General features: G+C 48.7%; 1 protein-coding gene across 23 annotated transcripts in view; it reads left to right on the plus strand.

Moving 5' to 3' along the window:
• The window catches only part of TRERF1 (transcriptional regulating factor 1), a 209,989-nt gene that overhangs the window by 159,370 nt on the left and 28,820 nt on the right, over nucleotides 1-21,799 (plus strand). For 14 of the 23 annotated variants that reach the window (XR_005990218.1, XM_041770769.1, XM_041770804.1 and 11 more), the window contains 6 exons: nucleotides 10,085-11,779; nucleotides 13,249-13,295; nucleotides 14,169-14,319; nucleotides 15,365-15,712; nucleotides 19,110-19,494; nucleotides 20,122-20,188. Coding sequence is in view for 22 of the 23 variants with exons in the window: in XM_041770769.1 (XP_041626703.1) it covers nucleotides 10,343-11,779; nucleotides 13,249-13,295; nucleotides 14,169-14,319; nucleotides 15,365-15,712; nucleotides 19,110-19,494; nucleotides 20,122-20,188 (2,435 nt within the window). In the remaining variant the exon portion in view is untranslated. The remainder of the gene's footprint in view (nucleotides 1-10,084; nucleotides 11,780-13,248; nucleotides 13,296-14,168; nucleotides 14,320-15,364; nucleotides 15,713-19,109; nucleotides 19,495-20,121; nucleotides 20,189-21,799) is intronic. The other 9 variants (XM_041770905.1, XM_041770915.1, XM_041770923.1 and 6 more) reach the window with 5 other exon arrangements.

A 21,799-nucleotide genomic window follows, 5' to 3' on the forward strand; every position in this document is an offset into this window, starting at 1 on the left:
TTGCCTCCCCACCCCCTAGAGGCCCCCCTCTGTCTCCTCTTTGTGAAGTTCCTTGGAGTCTTTAGGAAGCCCTGAGCTTAAAAGATTCAGGCTGTTGGGTTTGTATCTCTTCTAGCAGAGTCCTTGCACAGTAGGTCCTTGCCATGAGGTTGTATGAAAGAATATAAAGGACGGGCAGGGCACAGATGCTGGTCTGCAGGCCGTGAAGTCCCTAGCCCACTTGGCTGAACATCTCTTAAGGCCCGCGGCTACGACCTGGTCGAGTCTTCTGGCACAGATCCGTCTTCATTATGGTTGCTGGTCGATTCTGAAATCTTCCTAGCAACTCCTCCTTAGGAGAAACATGTAATTATGGAGTAACTCAGGGCCTCACCTATGGCTTGTTCAGTTGATTCCCCTGACCCGCCTCCTCTCTGCAGACCCCTTGGCTGTAGCATCTCTCAACCTCCGCATCACCTGGAGGGGCCAGCTGCAGTGGGGAAGAGCCTTCATGGAAGGAGTCAGGCAGCCCATGTGGACCTTGGCCCTGGCATCCCTCCCACCCCCAGAGCCTATTACATCTCTCCCTTGACGTCTAAGGAACCCTGTGTTTGGGGTAGAAGTTTCCTGCACTGCCTCCACAGGTCACTTTCTTTCTGAGATATAACTGATTTTATCTATCCTGATGTGATAAACATGGATCCCCCTGGGTGCATATGAGCAGGTCCCACTCTAGTCTCCCAGAGCATATAATATGTGCTGTTATGTCATGTGCTAGGAAGTCAGGAAGGCCTGGGTCACATCAGTTGCCTTCTCTGTCCTGGAGGAGAGAAACACCACATAGTGGGCTCTAAGCTGTGTGCATTCACCCCTGAACAGTTGTCCAGTCCTCACCTTGAATACTAATTAGATGCTGAACCATTAATTTCAGCCACTACAAGTTGATAAAAGATGTGGCAGAAATTTTATGGATTTTGTTAAGGCTCCATCCAGAAAAACTTGACTTTAATTATCTGGATACATAAAAGTATGGCTGAGATCCAGAATAGGGCAAATTACCTGCCCAGGTTCACACAGAGAGTCAGTGGAGCCAAAGCTGAGTCTCCTGTTTGCTCCTCCAGCACCTCTCTGTTTGTACCATATTCACAGAATCAATGCCCATGTTTCTAATATCCCTACCCAGACCTACCCATTTATGGGGGAGAGTGGTTTGAAAAACTACATACAGGAATATATCAAGGCACACTCAGACCATGGCTGCCTCCTCCAGGAAGCCATCCTCTATTCCTGTGATCTCTTATCTCCCCACATCCTCGACACCCACATCCCTTATGCCAGCCAGGGAAGGAGAAAAGAAATGACATGTGGCAGTCACCCAGGGAAGACAGTGTTAATTCCCTGGTCAAGGACTACTGTTAGCCCAGAGGAGTGAGCGATGGCAGTTAGGACCAGTACCCTGCACATTAGAAAGTGAAATATCTCCAATCACTGTTACCTGGTGGAGAGCTGTCCACAGGAAGCAAAATCCAAACTCGGTTTTGCAAATTCCCAGGCTGTGAGTCAGGCTTCTTCCTGGTTCCTGGGCTTGGAGGGACAGTTGATGCCACAAGGTAAATCTGAAAGAGGGAGAAATAAGTGTCCCTTGGGGGCCAAAGGAAGTCTTGGAGATCCTCCCACAGCAGAGAGTCAGCAGAGACCCAGGGCAGGGAGCAGCGAGCGGCCAAGGAAAGGAGCAGACCAGTCACTCTTCGAGGGGGAATGTTTCGGTGCTAATAGCCATCATTGGCAGAACTCGTCCATGGTAATTGGGTTACAGGATTATAAAATACCCACCGGCTTTATTTAAAAGACTAATCAGAAAGCATTTAGAACAACAACATTGCTATAAAGGAGGCCGTGAACTGCGGGCCCACGCCTTGGAGAACTGCCCTTAGCCTCTGCCTCCTTTGGGAATCTGGGGAGAAAGCTGGAGTGAGAAGAATCCCAGGAGAACCCAAATAAAAGCTCCTCTGATAGACCTGAGAGGAAGGCTTGCCCCGAACCCAAGCCAAGTTATTTGGGGGATTGTGTATACAGTCTCCGAATGATGATCCAATGTCGGAAAAAGGAAACTCTTTTTGGTTTTTCTTCCTCCAACAAGCGGTGGTGGTCTGGCGGGAGCAGGGTGTTACCCCTGCTAAATTATAAGCAAACGAGTCCTGCTGATTCCTTGGCCAAAGTCAACTTCCTCCCTCTCTCTCTTTCTGGTTCAAAGGAGAGCCCTTTTGGACAAATACCCTCCTTGCAGATTGTGCTCTGTCTCCTGATACTCCTGGGGGTGCGGGGTTGAGGGGGCTTTGAAGGGCTAGAATAGGACTCTGCAGACTTTGGCTGGGGCCAAACACAGCCTGAACCTAGTTTTATACCACCTAAGGAAGGGTTTTTACATTTTTACGGGGTTGAAGAAAAATCAGGAGAATTCAAATTTCAGTGTCCGTGAATAAAGTTGTATTGGAACACAACCATGCCTATTCATGTATATATCGTTGTATGGCTGCTTTCACGCAGCTGCAAAGTGGTGACAGATTGTATGGCCCACAAACCTGAGAATATTTACCAGCTGGCCCTGTACAGAAGAACTCCTGTGCCAAAAAAAAGTCGGTGCAGAGCATTATCTACATTATCCCTTGAATCTGGTGCTGTAGGGCACTTGACCCAAAACAGAAAAGAATAGATTCTGTCCCTGGGTCCCTGTCAGGGGTGAAGTGCTCTCCGTCTCATTTGTTTGACTCAGTGTCTCAATTCAATGAGCGTGGACTGAGCATCTGCTGTATCCCAGTCACTGGGACACAAGATGAGGAGGATGCCATCCCTGCCTTGGAATGACTGGACAGCCAGTGGGCAGATGGGCATGGAAGCAAGCCGTGTGGCTATAATGCTTCCATGCGAAATGGAGGGGGCACCTTGGGTTCTGAGTAAGCCTCCATTTGTTGATTCCAATCTGGAATCCCGGAGTCTTGCTCTAAGGAAGAAATTGATCAAAGAAATGTGAAAGTAGTAGTTCTGTTAATTAGTTCATGAGTGAAAAAGCTCCTGATGCCAGTTACCCAATAGGAAATGTTTTCCATAATGAGCAAAGTAGTAACCTTGTTAGAAAAGTCATTAAGACTTGAATCCTGAGATGGTTTTATGACAATTTTAGGAGATCAGTTAATCTACCAAGAAGAATAGTTTCTCAGTTGTAAATGGTATATTTAAGATACCTTTTGGGGTGCCTAAGTGGCTCAGTCGGTTTAAGCATCTGCCTTCAGCTCAGGTCATGATCTCAGGGTCCTGGGATCGAGTCCTGCTTTGGGCTCCCTGCTCAGTGGGGAGTCTGCTTCTCCCTCCCTCTGCCACTCCCCTCTGCTCATGCTCTCTCTCCCAAATAAATAAATAAAAATCTTTAAAAACCAAAAGGCTTTTGACAAGATGTTAAACTGCGGCATGCTACTGTCTTTGCAAAAGGCATGGAGGCAGGGGTGTGTATAAGCATTCTTATATGAGCATGAAATGTTCCTAAAACACACAAGAATCTGAGTGATTATCCCAAGAAGGCTGGGCTGCTGGGTATATGGGAATAAGGATAAGAAGAAACCTTTTCACATATACCTTTTAAAAAAATTTTTGCTCTAACTTTTCACTTTCTTTTTAAGCATTTAGTTATTTCAGGTAATTTTCATTCTTTTGTATACTCTGTTATGCCTTTTGAATTTTGAACCACATAAATATAGTTCCTATTTAAGAGATAGATAGATAGATAGATAGATAGATATAAATTTTACACAGAAAGTATTTAAGTTTTGGGAGAAATTAATTAAAAATTTAAAATATATAAATTTAACATTTCTGGGCCTCACCTTCTGAATCTGTCCTGTAGGGAGACTAGATGAGCTTTATGGGAGTCTTCCAACTGGAGAGGACATCAGACTCAACGGAGGGCCCATTAAAACACAGATTGCATGTCCCCCAACCAAGTTTCTGATTCAGTGGGTCTGGAGCCAAGAATAAGTACTTATAACAAGTTTCCGTGTGATGCTTATGCTGCTGACCCAGGAACCACATTTTGGGAGCCTACTTCTGACTTTGTAGGGTTTTGTACTTGTAAATAAACTACATTTCCAGTTCTGAAAAATACTAGGGAATAAAGAATAGATTCCTGTAGCTCAGAGCACAAAGCAGACACATCAACCAAAGTAAAATTATCTAGCTTCCATTCCACCCACAGGGGCATGGTAGAGGGACATGAAATCAGGTCATGGTCAAAATCTGGTGAGTTTCGGTAAGTAATTCTTCCTGTGGGAGGTAATGTGGTGCAAAGCCTTTGGGGGTAGGGTGAAGTGGTGAGATTTAAGCTAGGCAGGGCATTCTGTTACCACCAAGCCTGATGCCCACAGGATAACATTGCTGGAGGTTATTTTAAAGCTCCCACAGTTCATCCCTGCCATACAAGTTCAGTCAGATCATGAGTTCTTGACATAGACACCTGAACCTGACTTGATGCTTTTGTACACACCATTCCCTCAGCCAGAACACTCTTCCTGGTCCTCTCATCTCTGTATGAACCCTATTTGTCCATCAAGATCCAAGTAGATCTAACTGTTCTCCATAAGAACTTAACATTCATTCCCTGCCTCTCTCTCTCTCTGTGTGACTATCATCATAAATAAATAAATAAATAAATAAATAAATAAATAAATAAATAAATAAATAAATATTTAAAATAAAAAAGACACTGAGTGTCTTTTTATGCTGATACCAATTCAGTGGGACACTTGATCATTGTTATCTTAATTTTTTTTCATTCATCAATTCACTCATTCAACAAATATCACCCTCCTTCAACGGATCTTTATTGGAGGGCCTACAGTATGCTGGGCATTATGGTAGGTTTTGGGAACAGAATAATAGGCAAAAATAGACGTGGTCCCTGCTCTAGTAGTTAGAGATCCATTAATCAAATAATGGCACTGGTGGAAGTACAATTACAGACTAAGAAGATGGGTTTGAAAGAAAGGAATGTGTAAGAAATGACCCTGATGTTGACGTTGACCTGTGGTTACGGTCAGAGTAGACTTTCTTAGGAAATAGAGTCTGGGTTGAGATCTGAATGAGGAATCCCCGGGATGTGACTAGGTAAAGAGAATATGGGAAAAGGCACAGCTCTCAAAAGTTAGGGGCGTGGGGGGACACCAGCATGTACAAAGGTCCTGTTGTGGGAGGCAGTGTGGCAGCTTCAGGAAACTGAGAGAAGACCAGAATGGCCGGGGTGGTGTGATGAGAAGGGGGTAAAGAACAAAGTAAAGGAGAGCTACATTGCCAGACTGGGACAAACTGTCCAATCAGCCTTGTTCATGATTTTGATTTGTAACCTAAGAGCGCTAGGATGCCATCAAAGGATTTTGGTCAGTGATGAGATCAGTTATGGTTTTTGTTTTGTTTTGTTTTGTTTTGTTTTGTTTTAAGATTTATTTATTTATTTATGATAGATATATATATAGAGAGAGAGAGAGGCAGAGACACAGGAGGAGGGAGAAGCAGGCTTCACGCCAGGAGCCCGATGTGGGACTCGATCCCGGGACCCCAGGATCACACCCGGGCCGAAGGCAGGCGCCAAACTGCTGAGCCACCCAGGGATCCCCCAGAGTTATGTTTTAAAAGTTCATTCTGCTGCTGCTGGCTGGAGCATGGACAAGACCAAAAGCAGTTGGAAGGCTGTTGGGATAGTCTGGAAGACAAATGAGGAGTCTTAGATTAAGGTGATAGTAATAGAACTGGAGGAAAAGGGATGCAGTTAAGAAAATATTAGGAGGTAAATTGCTTCCCTATCATATTGTAGTGGTTGGTTAAGGAAGAGAGAGGAGTCAAGGGCAAGAGTTATTACAGGAGCGTCCATTCTGGGGAATATGAGGTTGACTTTGCCTTTGAGCACGGAAGTAGACTTTGGGGTGAGCAACTGAGCAGGAGCCCAGACCCTCTGGTCTGGAAGTGGTGATTGCAAGTCAGCAAGGTAGAATGGTAAGTGAGGATGTCAAGGGGGAGAGCTTGTGTGAGAAAAGGAGGGGGGTCTCCTCTTACTGGGTGGTAAGCCCCTGCAGGAGAGTCACTTCCCTTTGGCAGCACAAGGGGCATGTTTCTCTCATTTCTCCTTCTGTTCTGCTCACCATCATCCAAGTTCAGGTGTTAATTATGTCTAACCTGGATGCAGTGAGAGCCTGCTGATCCATCGCTTCTCAAATTTTAATCTGCACACAAATCACTTGAGGGTCCTGATAAAATACAGATCCTGATTGAATACATGTAGGCGGAAGCCTGAGATTCTGAAATTCTGGCAAGCTCACAGGTGATACAGACGTAATTTTCAGGAGGGGAGCTGGTCTCCCTGCTCCTGAAGCTTATAGCGCCATCAAACCTGACGTCCTTGTGCCTCTGCTCAGAAGCCTTCAACAGCCATTCATGGTCACATTCAGGATCTACTCCAGCTCTCTTTGGCCAACCATGGTTTCTTCCCACTGCTTCTCTTCATCCATCCTTCATTCTACCAAACCAAACCAAACCAAATCCCTTGCTCTGAATTTGTTCATCTCTCATCTTTTAGGAAGGGACAGAGACCAACTCAGTCTAGCTTCCAGTTGGAGGGGGCTACTGCAGTGGTCTTAAAATCTCCCATGAAAGAATGCGGTAAACGTAATGACCCTCCTCACACATTTTCAAGTTTACACCTACATTTTTTATCATACATTTGCAGAAGATGCAAGCTCCAGGATATTGTAAACATTGATATTTTTAAGTAAAACTATTACATCATTGTTTTAAATTTATCCAGTAGAATCTAAGCACAACAGGCATTTGATATCTACCATCATCCGTTTTAAAAATGCATGAACATGCTCTTCACTAATAGTGTTCTTTTTTCTTCTTGAAATTTTATTTCTGTTCACTTCCCCAGTGGAATTTTATCCTAATGGAATATGTGTAATCTATTTCATGCTTAAAACTCTTTCGTTTGTTTCCCTATCACATTTCTCTGTAGCGATTTTATATAAAATGAAAACTTATTTAATTTCCTGAAATCATAAAACTCTGAGTATTAAAATTTTCTTCTGGTCTGAGTTATTGTTAACAATTATTAATAGGGGCAGCCTGGGTGGCTCAGCGGTTTAGCACCACCTTCAGTCCAGACGTGATCCTGGAGACCCGGGATCGAGTCCCACGTTGGGCTCCCTGCATGGAGCCTGCTTCTCCCTCTGCCTGTGTCTCTGCCTCTCTCTCGCTCTCTCTCTCTTTCTCTGTGTGTGTGTGTGTGTCTCTCATGAGTAAATAAATAAAAATCTTTAAAAAAATTATTAATGGGACACGATTAATCAAAATAACACAAATGTATTATTAATTTGGATGAATTATTAATAAACACAAAAACTAAAATTATACTGAAGATGCATCTCTTAGTGAGATGATAATGCTGGATGACTTTTTTTTTTTTAATTTTTTTTTAATTTTTTATTTATTTATGATAGTTACAGAGAGAGAGAGAGAGAGAGAGGCAGAGACACAGGCGGAGGGAGAAGCAGGCTCCATGTACCGGGAGCCTGATGTGGGATTCGATCCCGGGTCTCCAGGATCGCGCCCTGGGCCAAAGGCAGGCGCCAAACCGCTGTGCCACCCAGGGATCCCTGGATGACTTTTTAAAATAAAATTTATTGACTTACAACACACATACCTACATGTGACCAGGTCAGAGCGTTCAGCTTGAATTATCCAAGTAAACACACTCATACAGTTACCACCATGTCCAGAAATAGAATATTGCTGGCGTTGGGTTATTTCTTCAGTTTGTTTTTATATCCATGGAAGAATATTACATATTGTATGAGATATGAGACAGGGGCCAAGATTGATTACATTTCCATTTTTTATTCATATATATGTACACCCTGAATATCCTCAGTTGCATGTACTGATAGAAATAGAAGTTTTGTTAAAACAGGATCACTTATAAAAAAAAAAAAATTAAAAAAAAAAAAAGGGATTCCCTGGGTGGCGCAGTGGTTTAGTGCCTGCCTGCCTTTGGCCCAGGGCGTGATCTTGGAGACCCGGGATTGAATCCCACGTCGGTTTCCCGGCGCATGGAGCCTGCTTCTCCGTCTGCCTGTGTCTCTGCCTCTCTCTCTCTCTGTGTGACTATCATAAATAAATAAATAAATAAATAAATACATAAATACATAAATACATAAATACATAAATAAATAAATACATAAATAAAAATTTAAAATAAAAAATAAAAAAATAAAACAGAATCACTTGGGATCCCTGGGTGGCTCAGTGGTTTAGCGCCTGCCTTCAGCTCAGGGTGTGATCCTGGAGTCCCAGCCCCTCTCTCTGTGTCTCTCGTGAATAGATAAAATCTTTAAAAAAAAAAAAAAAAGATCACTCAGTTCTTGATCTGCTTTGAGTTATATACTGAATATCACATAGTGATTTATCACTAACAGACTTTAATTACTTCTACTAGGCCTTCCTATTATTATTAATAATAATAAGGAATTGGAAACCATCCAGTTTCAAAGAAGATTCACTTCTCATTTATTAGAGTTGCTGGTTTTCTCAGCTTTCTAGATGTCGCTTTACATGGTGGCCAGGAGTGGGGCGGGCTGCTGGGGCGATAATAAGCCCAGTTAAGATTTGGGATGAGGTGAGTAAGAGGTCTGTCTTTCTTTTGTAGAGAAGGAAGGCATTTGTGAGAGTGCAGGTATTAAAGGTCAACTTGTACCTTTGTCACCAATCAGTTCCAGAAAACAGCTTCTATGGAAGTTTGAGGCCCTGGGAATTAAGAGAAACAAAAACTCTCTCTTAAAACTTTGAGTGCGTATGTAGTGCTTGGAAAGTGTTCGTGTACTCCCAGGAATCTACAGACCCTAATTAGAAGTCCCCTAAAGAACCTATATGACTCAAACCAGACTAAACCAGTCTCCCCACATTTCCTAGTTCGTGGTTCTAAGACTTGTCTCAGTATGGTTTTTTGTGCCAGGTCAGCACTGTGTGTAGATGTTTCCTTGAGCAGGGACCTCAGAAAGCAGGGAATTGTGTTGACCAGACAGGCAAACTAATGTGTTAGCAATACTCCTCCTTCAAACTTTCTCCAATTCCATTCTTATCCGGCATTAGCTCTGCAGTCTATGAGTTCCCTTATCTGTTATTTTTACCTTTTTATTACGTGCGTACTTAATCATGTGACCCGTCATCACCTTTTCTAACCATAAACATCTCAAGAGCTGAGGCTTGTCTTAATCATTTCCTGGCATTGTGCCTTACACTTAGTAGGTGTCGAATAAGTATTTGTTGAGCAGATAAGTTGATAAATGAATGTCTTAAACGTCTTCACATCCCCTGCAGATCCTAGAGTCCCAGATGAATGGAAGGATTAATCAGTGAGTAAAACAATGAATTAACAAATCAATGAACTAACGAGGCATTGAGCAATGGGCTTTGAAAGAGAGTTCACTACTCACATGAGGGTCCAGATATGCAGAATTGGGGTAAATGGTGTGCAGTGTACAAAACAGGCTACTCCAAATCAAGTCTCCTGTTTTGTATTTAATTCTCTAACCGGGGCAGCCTGGGTGGCTCAGCGGTTTAGTGCCGCCTTCAGCCCAAGGCCTGATCCTGGAGTCCCCGGATGAGTCCTGCATCGGGCTCCCTGCATGGCACCTGCTTCTCCCTTTGCCTGTGTCTCTGCCCCTCTCTTTCCCTCTCCCTCCCTCTCTCTGTCTCATTAATAAATAAATAAAATCTTTAGAAAAAAAATTCTCTAATTGGTCAGTGTAGATGTAATTGTTCTTACCAGAACATCCAAGTAAGGGCACCTAGGTGGCTTAGTCGGTTGGGCATCTGCCTTTGGCTCAGATCATGGTCCTAGGGTCCTAGGATCGAGCCCCACGTCCAGCTCCCTGCTCAGTGGAGAGACTGCTTCTCCCTCTCCCTCTGGCTACTGCTCCCTCTGCTTGTGTTCTTTCTCTCTGTCAAATACGTAAAATCTAAAAAAGCATCCACTTAAATCCTGTCCTGTGCTTTGCACTTTGTCTTGCAGGTGTGAGTGGCATCTCTGCACCACGGTGGTGTTTAGTCCATACCTCAGCCCACGTGAGGATGTAAAGCCCCCCACTCTGCACATGAGTGGTACAGGCCAACAGGAACATCTGGCTGCAGCCACGTTCACCGACATGTCAGCCGTGGAATAGTGTGGACGCCTTCTCTCAGCTTCTCAGGGTCTCAGTCCTTTTGGGTTTGTCTCATTGACCTTTTTTTATGGTTTTGTGGCTGGACATTCACGGCCAAGGCAGGCACCATGGGGGATCAGCAGCTGTACAAGACCAATCACGTGGCCCACAGTGGTGAGAACCTTTTCTACCAACAGCCACCGCTTGGCATCCATGGTGGGCTGAACCACAACTATGGGAATACGGTCACAGGGGCTGGAATGGATGCCCCGCAGGCGTCACCCATCTCCCCCCACTTCCCTCAAGATACTCGGGATGGTCTAGGCTTGCCTGTTGGTTCCAAAAACGTTGGCCAAGTGGATCCCTCAAGGCAGGGAGGGTGGGGAGGTCATACTGGGCCTGGAAACCACGTCCAGCTACGCAGCAACCTGACCAACTCTAACATGGTGTGGGGGACACCGGCCCAGGCTGAGCCCGCCGATGGCTACCAATATACCTACTCCCAGGCCAGCGAGATCCGGACCCAGAAACTCACCAGCGGTGTCCTGCACAAGCTAGACTCCTTCACCCAGGTGTTCGCCAACCAAAACCTGCGAATTCAGGTCAACAATATGGCCCAGGTGCTGCACACCCAGTCAGCAGTGATGGACGGAGCCCCAGACAGCGCCCTCCGACAGCTGCTGTCCCAGAAGCCCATGGAGCCCCCAGCGCCGGCTCTTCCTGCTCGCTACCAGCAGGTGCCCCAGCAGGCTCACCCTGGTTTCCCCAGTGGGCTGTCCAAACCAACTCTTCAGGTGGGGCCACACGCTAGCCAGGGCCACCTGTATTATGACTACCAGCAGCCACTGGCTCAGATGCCAGTGCAGGGAGGACAGCCACTGCAAGCCCCTCAGGTGCTGTCCCAGCACATGCAGCAGATGCAGCAGCACCAGTATTACCCGCCGCCACAGCAGCAACAGCAGCAGGCCGGGCAGCAGCATATGTCCCTGCAGGAAATGCAGCAGCAGCAGCAGATCCGCCCGCCACAGCCTCAGCAGCAGCAGCAACAGCAGCTGCAGCTGCAGCAGCGGCAGGGTCCGATGCAGATACCTCAGTATTACCAGTCCCAACCCATGATGCAGCACTTGCAAGAACAGCAGCAGCAGCAACAGCAGCAAATGCACCTACAGCCCCCTTCGTATCACAGGGACCCCCACCAGTATGCCCCGGAGCAGGCGCATGCCGTCCAGCTGATCCAGCTGGGCTCCATGCCCCAGTACTACTACCAGGAGCCCCAGCAGCCCTACGGCCACCCCCTCTGCCAGCAGAGCCACCTGCCCCAGCACCAGCAACGCGAGGACAGTCAGCCCAAGACTTACCCAAGCGACAGGCAGGCCCAGACCATGCTGAGCTCCCACGGCGACCTGGGGCCTCCCGATGCAGGAATGGGAGATCCGGCAAGCTCGGACCTGAACCGGCTCGCCGGGGCTCTCCCCCATCGGCCGCTCCTATCCCCCAGCGGGATCCACCTCAACAACATGGGGCCTCAGCACCAGCAGCTGTCTCCCAGTGCCCTGTGGCCCCAGGTATTCTCATGGTGGGCGCAGCTTGGAGGATCTTGGTGTGCTATAGCGCCGGCCAGAGCAGAGTCTAGGTCGTGCCCACCCCTCTCACCAGCCCCTCCAGTGCTTTTGTTCTTTATCCACACCACGAACCTTAATGCACATGTGCCTGATGCTGTCTGTGCCAGGCACATGGAATGCAGGATCAATTTCAATTCAGTCCTTTGCCCAGTGAGCTTACAGTCTTGCTGCAGCAATGCCCATAATACCATACAAGGTCCTGAATGATGCATGTGGTCAAGGCTTGACTCGGGGGCCCAGGGACCACACAGGGGGTGGGGTTGGGGGTCTGGCCCCCTTAGGTCTGAATCCTCAGGGAATTCCTTTGTGAAACTGTTCCCCCTTTGGGAAGGTGACCAAATTATGACAGCATTTCTCCAAGTATATTGCTCCGACCAGGAATACCATAGAATGTTTAATAGATAAGGTGGGGATGGGGGGTGGGGTGAGTTCTCCAGGTAAATACATTGGAGGATTCCTATAGAGAATCTGGTTGCAACGCTGAGGGGCTTCTCAGAGCCTGTGCTATGCTGATGTGTGTGTGTTGTGCGTCTCCCAGAGATGAGACTCTGAGCTGCCCTCAGGATCCAGGCAGGTAAAGTGAGTAATAAAAGTGACTTGTTAAAAAAAAAATTTTTTTTTTTTAACGTGACTCGTTAGGAGACAGTGAGGAATGGTGCCAGCTGTGGTGGCCTGGAAGGTAGATGCCCTATCTGATGGTGTTCTTATTCAGGACTTTTCAAAAAACAATCTAGCCAGACAAAGATCGTCCGCAGATCTGTGGGCCGTGGTCATTAACCGTTTGTTTCTCAAATGTATTTGCCACAAGAAGGTTCCTGTGTGCTGGGCACTGCTCATGCCCTGTCATGTTCCTGGGAGCTACACTCGTATGACAACAGGCTCCGGGGAGAAGGAAACCTTGAATGGGATCAGGGTAGATGGAGAGAGGGCTCTGATGGAGGCTGGAGACGAGCTCTCCTTGACCCTATCTTGTTTGAGACCCAGGCCCAGTGGTAACTGGGGGAGCCTTTTTGAATATAAGAATAAGGTGACATGGCCACAGCTGACCTGACCAGCAGGAGATCTCTGGGCATGATGCTGTGTTATGCAGCTCTCTTGTTCCATGCCTCTCTCGGGAATGGAGCCTATCTATGCACACAGTGGTGGATGGGGAGAAAAGGAAGGAACGAGGTAGGGGATTGAGTCCTGGCGAGCTGGTGGCTTGGTGGCAGCTGCCGAAGTGGGTGTGTTACTGAGTTGGGGGGCTTGGGGAAGCGAGGGAAAGAAGTGAACGACCTGCTGGCCCTGTGAGCTGGGGGAAGCATACTAGAAGTGCAGGCCCTGGGATTCCCTGAGCTCAATGATTCCTCCCATCAGAAACACACTTTTTTCTCTTTCTTCTTTCTTCCGGTGTCCTGCATGGCTCAAATTAGATGCACCTACCTGATGGCAGAGCCCAGCCAGGGTCCCCCGAGTCAAGGTAGGATGGATGCAAGAAGGCATGTTGGCATTTTGGGAGACTGGGAGGTGTTCCTGGGTTGTCTATCAAGATTCATTTTCAAATTCAAAGTCAGTTTCTCAAGGAAGTTTATAATAAGAATAGCAGCTATTGTGTTTGAGTGTTTACTGTGTGCTAGGCACTCTCTATTTTGTGTAATAAAGCAACTCCAGTGATGGTGGGTAGGATTACCATGTGCCTAGCATATAGTAAGCACTTGACCATTCTTAGTTGCATTCCTGTGACTTTACAGATGAGAAAACAGGCTCAGAGCTTAGATTTGTACATCAAGTAAGTGGCAATATTGGGATTGACTCCGAAGGCCATGTTCTGTCCACCAGTCAGTATTTATTGAATACCTACTGAGTGTCAGGCATAGAGCTAAGCTTTGAGAATGCAGCATTGAGTAGTACAGACTTATTTCCCCCCATCACAGGCATGGTAAATTCTTAGTCAGAACCTGACAGACTGCTACAACATGCTGTCTAGAGGCTGAACCAGAGTACTTAGACATGTGTCTCTAAGGGAGGGCTTCTGGAAGAGGAGGCCCGAGGCGACCCTAGAAAGATAATAGGTCAAAAGTGGAAAAAACCCAGCACTTGACGGCCTAAAATGAAGGATGTTTTTTTCAACTCTTGCATGATTTTGAGCAAGCCCTTTCCCACTCTTGAGGCTCAGTTTTCCTTCTGTAAAGTGGGCTTAGTTCTCTGAACGGTATTGGGATAACACAAGTGGGACCCTGGGAGCACTGGATGAATGAAATGGGTTCATTGCGGGGTGTGAGGTCTTGTGGTAAGTCACCCTTCCTCTTTGTCAACATGTATGTCCTCTCCGTTTGGCTCTACCCTTGAGCAGTAGCCAACCAAAAGGAGTGTTTGGGGAGCAGTTTGATGCCAAGAACAAACTGACGTGCTCCATCTGCCTGAAGGAATTCAAGAGCCTGCCTGCCCTGAATGGCCACATGCGGTCCCATGGGGGAATGAGAGCCTCCCCCAGTCTCAAACAGGTTAGCGGGAGCCAGTGCCTGGCCCTTCCCAGACCATGTGTTGCTTGCTTTGCTTTGCTGCCATCAGACAGAGAGTAATGTGACCCCCAGGTGGGCATCTGGGGAAGCACAGTCCTTCCCTAACAGGAGTACTTAAGCTTTGATGCTAGGAGCTAGCCAGATTAAACAGACTCCACTTCCACTGGTTTCATGAACAAGAGTCAAAAGCAGGGGGACTGGAAATCTTTTGAGGGATCCTAGTTTCTCCTCTTTCTGGAAAAGACAGCAAAGAAAACATGTAGATGCAACATTATTTTTAACTTCTGTTGCTTAAAGCACCTAAGACCAGAGTCTCTTGGGCCTTCCAAATTAGTAGCCGATGGCCAGAGAAAGCAAATGTGACCAACATTTTCTATTCACCAGTGTGCTAGTGTTAGACTCTAGCAATGGAAGGTCTTTAAATTATAGGATTATCCAGAGAGGATATCCATGTGGTGAGGTATCCATGCAGTTTTAGAGAAAGATTTAAAAATGCAAAGAATTTTAAAAATGCCAAGAATTTCTTAAATTCTTTAGATAATTGTTGATCTAAATTAAAGTCTATGGGATTAACTCCCTGTTCATCAAAATTGTGGATACCCCAGGTCACTCCCATCTCCTCACCATTCCAAATACAAGAGCTTTGTCTTCCATTTGACAGATGAGTACACTGAGGCTTGTAGAATTAAGAGGTCCTACACAAGAGCTTATTATGTTTTATTTTGTGCCTACCAGTCCATTCCTTTTCTTTAAAAGTTATGACAACAACAAAAGATCTGTTTTAATTATACAAGTGATAACAGTCAAGATTTTTTTTTTAACATAGAAAATAGAGTGCATGGCCTTGCCCACTGCCAACTGGCATCACTTGAGCCAAGGGACTCAGGGTTGCAGGAAGGAAACCACCCTGCAGTGGCTCTCTACCACCCATGTGTGATGCCCTGCAACATTTCAGGAAAAGCAAAGTGCATCCCCACTGGGACTGGCTGCTCTCAGCCCAGGATCAAAGCCTTTATTGTCTGTGTAGGAGGAAGGAGAGAAGGCCCTGCCGCCTCAGCCTCAGCCTCAGCCCCAGCCGCCACTGCCACCTCCGCCTCCGCCGCCACCGCAGCTCCCTCCCGAGGCAGAAAGCCTCACGCCCATGGTCATGCCCGTGTCTATCCCTGTCAAGCTTCTCCCGCCCAAGCCAGGCTCTCAGGGCTTCGCCAACAGCATCGTTGCCGCCCCCTCCGCCAGAGACAAGCCAGCCAGCTCGATGTCGGACGACGAGATGCCCGTGCTCGTGAGGATGACCCTCTCTCCCCCACACTCACCCCAAGGGGCTGCCCCCCACCCGCCTGCTGTGAGTTGCTGCTCTGCCCCCCGCCCGCCTGGGGTGAGAACATCCCTTTGCTTTCTTGGAGATGGGGCAGCTCTTCCGGGGTCACTGGCCTGAGCATAAGCATGGCTGTGGCTGGCTTGGGAATCCTATCTCTGTCCACACTGCCTGCTACCCAGTGAACACCTGTCACTCTCCCAGGCAAATGGTCTGGGTTAGATCCTGAGAGGCCTGAAGGTATTCCAAAATTAAAACACATGATAACTCAGCTGGTAATCACGGCTATTAAAATATAGAAGTCCTATCTCAGATAATAAAATATAGAAGTCCTATCTCAGTCCTATCTCAGCTGGGCCCTGGCCCCCCAGCTTCAGGATCTGCAGACCTCCTCAAATCCAGCAGCCAAAGAGGTAAAAACCCTTGGCACAGCAAGCTTCCACGCAATAGCCCTGGCATCCATTCTGATGGTCAGCCTAACTGGATGCTTAATATTTTCAGTATCCCACCTGCATTATTAGCCTTAGAGGACCTAATTCACTAAGGTTCCCAGAGTAACTCCACTGAGAGAGACATCTACCCCCCAATCTCAGGAAAGCAAAGATATTTGTGTTTCTCACTCACTCTTAAGTTCTCCTTCTCTTTCTCAAATTCCAAGCGTGTCACCCAAGCAGCTTAGCTTGACTCTGGGGCAGAAATGTCTCTCTTTCCCCCCCTTTGCCTCCCTCTCTTACCCCCCCCCTCGGTCCCTCCCTCCTCTTTCTCTCTTCCTTTCTTCTTTCCTCTTCCCTCCCCTCCTCTGGGGAGTCTGTAACCCATGTGGTTGACTACATCTAGATCTGTTCCCTCCCCACTAAGTGGTGTGCTGGGTCATATTTGTCCTCAAAGAAAAAGTGGCTGCTGGGATTCCAGGTGGCACGAGGGTGGGGTTAGGCCAAAATAGGGGTACGGTGAATAATTAAAAGAACTAGAAAAGTCCAAAAAGAACCTTCTTGGTTCTCTATGTAATACCAAGGCTTCAGAAGAGGAGAGGCCGAGGGGGACCTTCTGGGAGTGAGGGTTCTCGTGAACTTGCAAGACTTGGGAGCCAGCAACAGGCAGAGAGATGAAATGAGAGCCAAGCTCCCTCTTTGCCTAGGGAAGTTCCTGATTCAGAAGGAGAGACACTGTTTCTGTCCCTGGAGAACTCTCAGCCTGAAGCTGGAGACAGTAAGGTTCCTAGTCACACAGGGGTCAGAGCCCCAGGCAGCACCCTCCGCCCCCACTCGAGACCATGAGAGAAAAACCAGGGCAGAGAAACAGTGATCCCCTGGGAGTGGCTGCAGGGGAGCACCCCTGGACAGCTAAAGTCACTAGGGACTGGGGAGATGCAGGGAGTTTGGTATGAATTTGCTCAGCAGACCCCCATGAAGATAGTTCTGAGCAGGGTTTTACAGGCAGAGATGAAGCTGGCTTTGTAGAAAAGGCAAGAGAGACGTCATAAGTAAGGAGACAAACCGAACTAGAAGCATGTAGCTGGGATTGAGTAAGTAAGAGCAAGAACCTGACACTTGATGTAAAGAAACTTAAATGTCTGGGAGGGAGCCCTGAGTTCTAATCCCCACTCTGCTACTGGGCCCCCCTGGGGATGCAGGGCAACTAAGACCCTCCCCCTTGCAAAGCCTGCATGTCTTCCCCAAGTCTGGGGTTGGACTCATCCAGGGGTCTCCCTGTTCTGGGGGAGCTTGTCAAACCTCTCAGTGAGTGGTTTCACCTCCAGGGGCTGAACAGCTTGGTAGACGTGGAACCCTATAAATGCTTCCTCTCAAGTGACATCCAGACCCAACAATTCCGGGTGGCTTCCCTAGCCGGGGGTCCCAGAGCCCTGCCTGCCTGGGGTTGAGAGCTGAAGTGACAGGACCAGAGGCTCAAGTAGAGGGACCTTTGCCCCCTGTGATCCGAGGTCTGGGTTCTGACAGGGTTGAAGCCATGCAAGCTCTGTCTGTGCTCAGATGACCTCATCCGTTACCAGGGAATGGGATATAAAGCTTCAGGTTTACTTCCCAGCCTGGGAGTGGGGGCCGGGGGAGGGGGGGCACAGACGTCCACTCCCAGTTCTCCTCAGGTCTCTCTCTCTCCACCTCAGCCTCAGGTGGTGAGGAGCCCTCTGGTGGGGAGAGGAGGCAGGTTGTGGCACTCTGGCCTAAGGAGAGCCCCCTGGGGGTCCCGAAGCCTAGGGGGGGCTCTCGGCCCCTTCAGCTTCCCGAGACTTCCCTCCTAGGGGCTGGGACAGCACCCCCAGAACACAGCGAAGCTGAAGGAGAGACAGGGCTGAGGGGGGCCTGGAGCCCGTCACATGGCCTGGAGGCAGCTGGTCACATGACCACGGCCAACCTTTCCCATCACCCCCTGCTGCCTCCTCGCGGGGCCACCCTGGGCACGGGAATTGCCAGGCCCTACAGCGGTGGCAGGCACTGGCCTGCAGGGCCTGGGCGGGTACCACAGACGGCCCAGAACTTTTCTGCAGGTATCCCCACCGGCCCTCGCAGAGGCGCTGGGGCCTCCGCAGCCGCACGCAGCCGCACGCAGCCGCACCGAGCGCTCGGTTTCTCCGGGCTGATGCTGGCACACAAGCCGAGTCTGTTTCTGTTTGGCTTTGGCATGCCCTGCTTATCTATTTATGTGCATATGTTTACTTATTAGTATATATGTATCCATGTGGCAGATCTTCCTTCCAGACTGTGCTTGGTTCCGCTGCCATAAGATAAACTAACACTGCTGACAGGAAGCAACCCAGGAGAAGGGCTTGCTGCAAATGAGCTACGTCCTGGGAGCAGTGGTGAGGGGTGGTGAGGGGGGAGCGTCACCAGATCCATTTTTTTTTTTTTTTAAAGCAAAGCACAGGACAGGGGCCTGAAAGACCCTAGATGGCTCTCCCTCCGCTCCAGAGCTACCTCGAAGGAGAGCCCAGTGCGGGTCACTGGCCCCGGGCGCCTTGGCTAGGCTCGTCCCCCTCTTCCTGCTCCACAGCCTCTGTCTGCCCGGCTTCCCTGAGTAGATTTATTCTGTCCCCTTCTCAGAACATGTGTTATCTGTCCCCGATGTCTGTCCCCTGGGAGCGCTGGGGGAATTAAAGGGCCCCCTCGGCTGGATTCCACTCACCAGATGGGAATGCGGTGATAAGCAATAAAGAATGTGAATGTATTCTTCTTGCCCACCCACCCTTCCCGCCACCCCCAGCTCCCTCCAGACCTGAGGGATTTCCTCCCAAACCGAGGCTTTCTCCCCAGTCAGGCCTCGGAACCCGCCTGTGGGAGCCGGAGCCGGCGCTGGCTGTTTCTCGAGGCAGGGGTAGGCGAGGGGCGGGGGGTGGGGTCCCCGTTAGAGCAGACGCCCCCCCCTCCTTCCCTCAGCCTGTGGCAATGGCCTGTGGGGAAAGCCGCAGGACTCGAAAACCGGCCCGTTCCTCCCGTTCTAGGAGATTCCCAGGAAGCACCAGCCGGGCGCGGCCAAAGCCGAGGAGCCCCTCAAGAGCTTGCCCGAGAAGAAGAAGTTCCGGCACCGGCCCGAGCCGCTCTTCATCCCGCCCCCGCCCTCCTACACCGCCAGCCCCGCCGCCTCGGCCTCGGGCGCCACGCTGTATCAGAGCCAGCTGCGCTCCCCGCGCGTGCTCGGGGACCACCTGCTGCTGGACCCCGCCCACGAGCTGCCCCCCTACACGCCCCCGCCCATGCTGAGCCCGGTGCGCCAGGGCTCGGGGCTCTTCAGCAACGTCCTCATCGCGGGGCACGGCCCCGGCGCCCACCCGCAGCTGCCCCTCACGCCCCTGACGCCCACGCCGCGGGTGCTGCTGTGCCGCTCCAGTGAGTCCCCGCCTCCCCGGGAGGGCTCCCCTCCTTCGCTGGCCTCTCGTGCACCCCGCCAGCTTCTGCTGGGCGAGGGCCCCGCGACGCCCCGAATTCAGTGTCCGATGCCTACCTTCAGGGGAACCCCGGTCTAGCCGGGGAGACCCCGGAGCCCGAACTACCGTCTCCTTGGCACAAGCCAACGGTGGAGGCGTGCGCGCACTCCGTGAGCCTGTGCCCTGGATAATCGTGCCCGAGACACCCCCAAATAAACGTGCTAAGTAGATATGCAAATAGGATTAGGTATTATCTGCGAGACCAGGCTTCCACCTCCTAGGCGCGTGCTGCCCAAAGATCGAGCCTGGGGAGCCGGCTAGCCCCCATCTCTCTCTCGAGTCAGGATGGTCTCAGAGGAGCCGCCCAGCTAGGCTCCTCTACGCTTCTCCTTACCCCGTGTGGGACATGAGGGACCCTAAGCCGATTAGCAGCGCATGGCATCCGGTTCCTTAGACACCCCTGGGGGTAACTCTGGCAGGGGTTGGGTGGGAGAGCGTCCCGTTATGACTTGAGGTTCCCTGCTCATTGGCTGTAGTTTCCTCGGCTCCCTTTCCTGTTGATCACTGACCTCTGGTTTCTGTGCTTCAGACAGCATTGATGGCAGCAACGTGACAGTCACCCCGGGGCCTGGAGAGCAGACCATTGATGTTGAACCGTAAGAAAAAGCCAATTTTTACATTTTTATTTACTTATTTTTATTTTATTTTTTAAAGATACATATATCTGGGTGTTATTCTGTATGTTGGCAAATTGAACACCAATAAAAATAAATTTATTATTAAAAAAATAAAGAAATATATATATATATATATATATATATTTTTTTTTTACTTATTTGTGAGAGAGACAGAGAAGTAGAGACACAGGCAGAGGGAGAAGCAGGCTCCTAGGAGGGAGCCCGTTGTGGGACTCCATCCACTGACCCCAGGATCATGCCCTGAGGCGAAGGCAGATGCTCAACCACTGAGCCACCCAGGCATCCCTTTTTTTTTTTCTTTTTATTAGAACAGAAGCTTCAGCTGAGGATGAGGAACTTTAAGAAGTAGCACCAAATGAGAAGTTATAGAAATTATAGGATCATGGTATTTCTCAAGTACTGGTGCTTCAAGGCTTTTGCCAAAGACTCAATGCATACTAAATCATGAAGCCCTATATTCAGGGAACCTAGTCTCCTGGTCTCCAGCTGCATGAGCCAGTTTGGTTGTGGCCATATGCTTGCGCATCCCCACTGACATTGAGGCAGTCCTGTCAGAGTACCCAGCTCTCTATGAGGCTCCATCCAAATGCCCTTGCTTCCTTCCCTGTCCTCTCCCTAAGATTCTTGGCTGGTCCTCTAAATAGGCTTGTTGAGTACTTAAGTTGTGGGTAGGGGGTAGGGACCACAATGCTTCAAAGAGAAATGTGCTATTATTGTCTTTTCTTATCCTTTTTTTTTAAGTTTTTTTTTTTTTTTTTTTTTTTTTTTTTTTTTTACTTAGAGAAAGAAGGAATATGCGTGGGTGAATGGGAGGAGGGGCAAAGGGAGAGAATCTTTCAAGCAGATTCTCACTGAGGAACCTGCCTCAAGGCTCGATCCCACAACCCATGAGATCACGACCTGGGCTGAAACTAAGAGTCGGAGGCTCAACTGACTGAGCCATCCAGGAGCCCAAGAAAGGTGCTGTTTTCCTAGAGAAGTGCAGAAAAGACCTGGTGTTAGAGTGGTGACTACATTGAGTCAGGAATCCAAAAACCTGAGTTCCAGCACCATTTGTTATTTGACCTTGATGAAGTAACCTTTCTAGGCTTTATTTTCTTTTTAGAGACTTTATTTATTTACTAGAGAGAGAGCACAAGCAGGGGGAAGGGCAGAGGGAGAAGCAGACTCCCCACTGAGCATGGAGCCCAACTCGGAGCTTGATCCCAGGACCCTGAGATCATGACCTGAGCTGAACGCAGACGCTTAACTAAGCCACCCAGGTGCCCCAACCTTTCTAGGCTTTAGTTAACCCGCCTGTTAAGTGGGAATAATTGTCACTGCCTTGCTTACATCATAGATCTTTGTGAAATTCAGATGGGATAATTTATGTGAAAGTGGTCTGAAAGGAATAATAAATATAATAAGCTCATTATGTTTGTTACATTTTTTTCTGGTTAAATGGTGCCAGTGGCCGTACTATGGGCAGCTGTTGCCTTGCAATTAGCACCCTCCCTGTCTCAGTTATAGTGAGCTACGATGCTCCAGGCCGACTCCTCCCTGCCCCTTGCAGCCTCTCTCCCCAATCTT

Source organism: Vulpes lagopus, chromosome 1 (genome assembly GCF_018345385.1).
Source record: "Vulpes lagopus strain Blue_001 chromosome 1, ASM1834538v1, whole genome shotgun sequence".
Taxonomy (NCBI): domain Eukaryota; kingdom Metazoa; phylum Chordata; class Mammalia; order Carnivora; family Canidae; genus Vulpes; species Vulpes lagopus.